The sequence below is a fragment of the Pinus tabuliformis genome, chromosome 2_2 (genome assembly GCF_031772625.1).
Source record: "Pinus tabuliformis cultivar Carrire ecotype Pingquan chromosome 2_2, CPIR1, whole genome shotgun sequence".
In the NCBI taxonomy this organism is placed as follows: Eukaryota; Viridiplantae; Streptophyta; class Pinopsida; order Pinales; family Pinaceae; genus Pinus; species Pinus tabuliformis.
The window spans coordinates 957,750,908-957,756,907 of NC_142300.1; the positions used below are offsets into that span (position 1 = coordinate 957,750,908).

At 37.0% G+C, this 6,000-nt stretch overlaps 1 protein-coding gene across 3 annotated transcripts in view; it reads right to left on the bottom strand.

The window, feature by feature from the left end:
• The window catches only part of LOC149196394 (uncharacterized), a 491,550-nt gene extending 486,906 nt beyond the window's left edge, over nucleotides 1-4,644 (bottom strand). For all 3 annotated transcript variants that reach the window (XM_089405541.1, XM_089405540.1, XM_089405539.1), the window contains exons 1-4: nucleotides 4,369-4,644; nucleotides 2,851-3,165; nucleotides 2,317-2,341; nucleotides 1,955-2,145 (exon numbers count right to left, since the gene is read on the bottom strand). In XM_089405541.1, coding sequence (XP_089261667.1) covers nucleotides 1,955-2,145; nucleotides 2,317-2,341; nucleotides 2,851-3,165; nucleotides 4,369-4,377 — 540 coding nt within the window. In that variant the 5' untranslated portion in view covers nucleotides 4,378-4,644. The remainder of the gene's footprint in view (nucleotides 1-1,954; nucleotides 2,146-2,316; nucleotides 2,342-2,850; nucleotides 3,166-4,368) is intronic.
• Between the last annotated feature and the right edge of the window lie 1,356 nt (nucleotides 4,645-6,000).

Genomic DNA, 6,000 nt, shown 5'->3' on the forward strand with positions numbered 1-6,000 from the left:
GTGCAACATTGGGTTGGACACATGGTTCTCCTTATGTAAGGTACTATGACGGATTAGGATTAACATCCTAAGTCAAGTACATGGACATGGATAAAGGAGAATGGTGGATTGGATAACCATCTTGGACAAACAAATTTGAGTCATGTACTATGACAGATTAGGATGGATATCCTAAGTCAAGTACATGGACTTGGATAAAGAAAGGTCTAGTGGACAGACATTTCCTTGAGAGAAATGGTCTAGTGAAGGACATACTCCTAGTATCCTAGGTGGAGTATATCCCTCGGAGAGGTGGTGTAGTGTCCTATGGAATGCCTCCCAGCATTGTGCTCTTATCTCGTGGAGAGATAGAGTGTACCTGTCAAGGCCTTGGTAATGTGACAATGCTAGCTATGATGATGTTGTCATCATTGATGTTTATCAATCTGGATCCTTTCTTATAGATAAGAATATCAGGATGAGTCATCATGAATACCTCCCTAGTTAAAAGGGAGTGTTGGAAATTATAACTAGGTTCAGTCACATGAGACACCCCTTTGGACATGAAAACTACTATATCTCGACAAGTATGCTCCCTCATTTGGTAGACAATTTGTGGATCTTCTGTAAAAAGTACAGATCTCTGTGGAAAGAAGAATTTTGGGTGCCTTTCTCCATGCTTCTCTATGAAACTCAGATGACCTTTACCTGTAATATTTCAGGCTCTCTGTGGTAATTTCTGAGGAAACATTCAGGCTCTCTGTGATGATCTCAGCAAAGAAATTCAGACTCTCTGTGGTATGGACCTGTGATGAACTTTGACCCTTTCTATGGTACATTTTTGTGACAGTATGTAAGCTCCTGTGGTAATCTATGAAGGATTTGATGAACATACCTATAGACAGATCTATGGGCAGAATTATGAAGGCAAATATTGTTTAGTGGAGGACTGACTTGGCAATGGAAGAAGCTAGTTACTGAAGCATATGTAAATGACTTGGATTTTTCTGCATTCTATAAAGAAAGGATTGATGGGTTTTCCCCATGGTGGGGGTTTTGCCCTGGCTTGGAGCCTAATTTCTTGTGTCTCTTGTTCCTTGTGTTCAAAGATCTATAATGTCTTGTATCTATTGATAATTGCTTGATGAAGAAGATTAACAAACTAATAAGAAGAATCAAAATAATGCTCACAAGTAATTATCATGTTAAAAGAATTCACATTTTCACTGGAATTCTAACAGTCTTCACATGCTTTAGATTAGATTCACATTTTTGCTTTCTGCATTCTATTTTTATAGGAGCAACTTCAAATGTTCCCACTTTGTATTGACATAATTGTACCCAACAGTCCCTTTGACCTACTTTAGTGGTCACTTGTTAGACATTAATAATATTATTTTAACTACCTTAGATTGCTAGATCCCAAGCGATGTAAAAACAGAGAGAATAAGGGTGGGAAGAATCTGTGTATGTAATATACCAAGCAACGTCTACTCCTTATCTATGCCCAACCAACGAAGTACATATATATTTGTCAATGTGCTAGTATTTAATATAAAGTTGCACTTCTCAAACATATAATATTAATAGGCCAGTTCCTTTCAAACTATACTGGAGCAATCAGTCGAGGCAATGTGTATGCAGAGGAACACCGTTTCTTCTTATCAAATTGGGTTTTTGTCTGAAAGAAAGCTAAACAGTCTTCTCAATTATCTCACTAAAGCTTGATCCAAACCCACTATAATGGGAAGCAAGAAACGTGTCAATTACTTGCAATTTACGAATATTCTCATTTCTGCTTGTGATAATGACGTGAATAAATGCATCTGATCCTTATCTCCCTCCCAAAATTCATGGCAACACGCAACATTAACAATGTACAAGCAACCCCATAATACACCCAACAAGAAACAGGAAATTAAAGAAAAGGCTCCTTGTGACACTACTTTAGTGCGGTGATTCCAAATTTGATTACCTTGTATGTCTTTGAAAAACTGAATGCTTCTGGCATTTTTCTTGAGATATATGCAAGACTTAGCAAGTGATGCCGACTTGGAGCTAACGGATTCTGTAGAATTTCTTCACATGCCAATACTAAGCAGTTATCAATGAATTCTGCATCCTTTCTTTTCCACGCATCCCAGACAAACCGTACGATATTCATCTCTACACAAATCAAGTACCAAACCCATGTGATGCAAAGAAATTCTTGCAGGATTGGTCATGCCCCAAACACACAATTCAAAAAATCCTAAGACAGTTGCCTTTAGTAAGTTCCCGCACATCTGAAGAAACTACCCCTTCTATTTCATGAGATCAGTATCAATCAGAACTCACCTTCATAAATATCCAATTTTGGTTCCTGGGATGGAAGTTAAGGCGTGACATAAAGCATCATAGATGTAACTGTCAACAAAGTCATCACAGTCTAGAATTTATTTAAGAAACTTGTAAGCAAACACGCTATAAATGTGTTTACAAATAACTTATAAGCGATCATATTAAAAAAACATCAAGGAAGCTCTTTTCACAGCATTTATACAATAACATCCAAGTACTCAATGTGGTGGAGTAGCCATTTCAGTAAACTATGGTCAAATAGAATTTCTTGGGTGTCACAAACAGAACATCAGCATAAAACCAGGCTGACGGACTTGGAACACCGCAAATATTACAATCCCCATTCTTTGGCATATTTTAATTTGACTTGCTAAGGTTTCAAATTCAGAGCATTCAAAAATAGCAAATTGATGCACACTTAAAAGTTTCGATCACGATTCACAGCCCCAAAGTCACAGTTTGAAATCAAATTTCTTCTGATTAAAATATCTTTCCTAAATAGCTTAAGCCTTAAAGTAAAAGGGTGGATACAGGTTCCAAAGACCGCAAAAATAAAACTCGAACACTACGAGGCAGACTTGAAGAGACCTTATCCTTTCCGCCTGCTGCACATTTATTAGTTTCTCCTCTCTCCTCTGTAGATTCATTGTCCTGCGTTTCTGATGGTCCTGCTTCTGAAAATTCCCTAGTAACTGGGGAATTCAAGGCCAAAAATTCAGGAGCAGATTCCAAGTCAAAACTATCAGAAGTGACATCTTCAAGCCCTTCTACACTGCCAAAACCCTGGCAAAGCCGCACTCTCCTGAGAACTTCTTCATCTCCCTCTAGATCTGACGGGAGTTGCCTCTGTTAACCATAACGCAAAAATAATCAGACAACGGACCATACTATTTGAAGTACATTGAGATTTATTTATTTTTTTCACAGTATGCTTCATAAACTTTATAAAATATACAATAAGGCACAGAGGATATTGCAAAAAAGGCAACAAATAGGCCGCCAACATAATGCTGGGGAATATACATAATGCCCGCTGGCTAAACAATGTTTACTAAAATAAAAGTTTCAGGAAGTACTTAAAAATTAAAAAATAAACATGACTAAATCATTTTTTCTCACATTTAAGGCCCCTTCACACAGACTTGTAACTCCAGGTAAATTTCATTAAAGCTTTCCAAATTGATTAAATCTCATTACAACTCGTAAGTCCTTGAGATATGAGACCATCTACTTCCAAAGGAAAATTGGAACTCACATGATATACAAAATATTCTGATTTATATTAATGAAATTGAGTCTTGACTGACAGAAAATACAAATTTTCCTAATTTCACATACTGCAAGGCCACTTGGCTTGTAAATTACAAAAAGCTCTCGGAATTTTTTTAGTTGGCACAGGATTTTGCCAAAATGCTCTGATGAGCACAGAGCCGACAAAGAATTTATAAAGTTCAATTTCTTCAACAAATATTTACTAATTTATGACCAATTTTTACAAAAAGATTACAAATCTATGAGCAATATTTGATGTCCTCGTCTAAGAATTAGTATTTTTTAAACAAATTTTAATGTCTCTGGCTAGGACTTTTAATATATTTGCAGGTTTTTGCGTCTGCCATTTCGGTTTGCTAATTTTTTATGAATGTTGATGTCTCCAACTGAGATTCTACTTTTGAACAAATTTTAAAGATTCATTCCAGTAGCACGCTACTTCTTGAAATACAGTTTGTAAATGCTTCTATTTGTTCGGTACAATCCATTTCAGAATACTTTACTTAAAATCTCATAGACAGCCAATATAAATGTTCCTTAAGCTAGGGTAAAGAGATGGCCGTAGTTATTGCAAATTAATTCAACAAAACCTGCAGCGCATATGTTCCATGTTGTTTCACAATAGCCGAGTGAATCTAAATGGTACTGAAATTTAATTTAACATAAACTAAAGTAGGAATCGAACTTTAGGCATCTGTGCAAAGCTCCTTGGAGCGTCTCCCTGAGTGTACTTAATAAATTGAAGAAGTGGACCGCTTAAATTTTGCGTTATTGCACCTTATTCATTGTTGCCAATGCAGGAAAATGCCACTGATTCGGGATGCTGATATCCTAATTTCTGCGTCGGCCGTCGACAGGTAGAAATATACACTTCGACTCTGAATGCTGAGGATGTTCCGAGGTGTGGCAAATATACATGTATATATTCGAAGCTGGTTTAATTTTGATGTAGACCGACGCTATTTGCTACCCGGCTCTTATATCTCTGTGTGGGTGGGGAGCAGCGAAATCCCACTGAAGTCGGACCTCCCCGGGCACAAGTGAGGAAATGTTGCGGCACCAACTTTGCTATGAGATACAAATTGATTATATATTACAATATTTATTTAAATGTTTGATGAAGTTAACATCTCTTTTCCAATTTATTTGTGCAGATCTTCTACATTTAGTAGATGTGTATGTATTAGATGTAAAGTAAAATACATTTAGTAGATGTGTATGTATTAAATGTAAAGTAAAAAAAAATGTATGGTATATTAATTAATAATAATAATAATTTTAAAAATTAATATAATTTTTTAATTTTTAATTAAGTGATAATAAAAATAATGAAATTTTTTATATTTTAATTTTTTTAATAAAATTAAGAATAATTTTTTAGATAAAAGAAAATTATAATATTACGATTTATTAATATCATGGGTTATTTGAGCTTTTGATTATTATGTTATGGATCTAAGCTTTTAATTATTATGTTACAATATCATGGCTTATTAATATAACATGGGCAAAAACCATAACTTATTTTAAAATCAAAATATTTTATAAAAAACTATTTTAGTTTAATTTTATGATAGAGATGTTGTAATGTAAGGTTTAACATTTTGACTAAGTCAAATTACATAAAAATAAAAATAAAATTAAATAAAAAGATTAATGTTATGTAATGTAAACATTTTAACTCCCGGATGCGGGTGATCAATGAGTTTGGCAGTTCCAAGGTGGCGCTTCACATGGGCAGGTGTCAGCCCATGCGCGCCACCCAGTACCCCACAGCATGTTTTAGCTGGTCGCATGTAGGATCTTTAATGCAGGTTTTAACTCCGGTCTTGTCCGCCTTAATACGCCTCCTGGTAACCTGAGCGATGGAGCTACATAACCCTGGAGCTCCTGCCACCTTTTCGCATTCCTTTGCAGTCATTTGGCATACCACTGCAACATCGGCGCACTCCTTTGTGGTGTGAGGGATTGCTCAGGGGCATTCTTTCTCTGCGCCCAATTTAGACATTGTTCCAAGCCTGCGAGTGGTTTATAAGCATTGCATGCCAAATTCTGCGGCCTCCGTCCTGGTTAATTTCTCCTCTCCGGGTATCTGCACGCTGGTTCATCCTCTGAATCTGACAATGCGGTGAGAGCGGCTTAGAATGAGCAGCAGACGAGGAGGCTCTTGCGGTCGGGCCACCACTCAGAGGTCTGCCCCCATTTCCCCTTCTTCCTCCGTCGAATTAGCACCTGAGCAGCACCGCCTCCATGGCAACAGAGCTGGCCGTGGCAGAGGGCATGGGAGAGGAAGCATTACAGAATGTGGACATGAGGCGCATCCTACGGTCAGGTATCAGATACCCTGCACACTCGCCAACTCCACTTTCATTGTCTCTGTTACTGTAGAGCATTGTGATAATCTCAAAG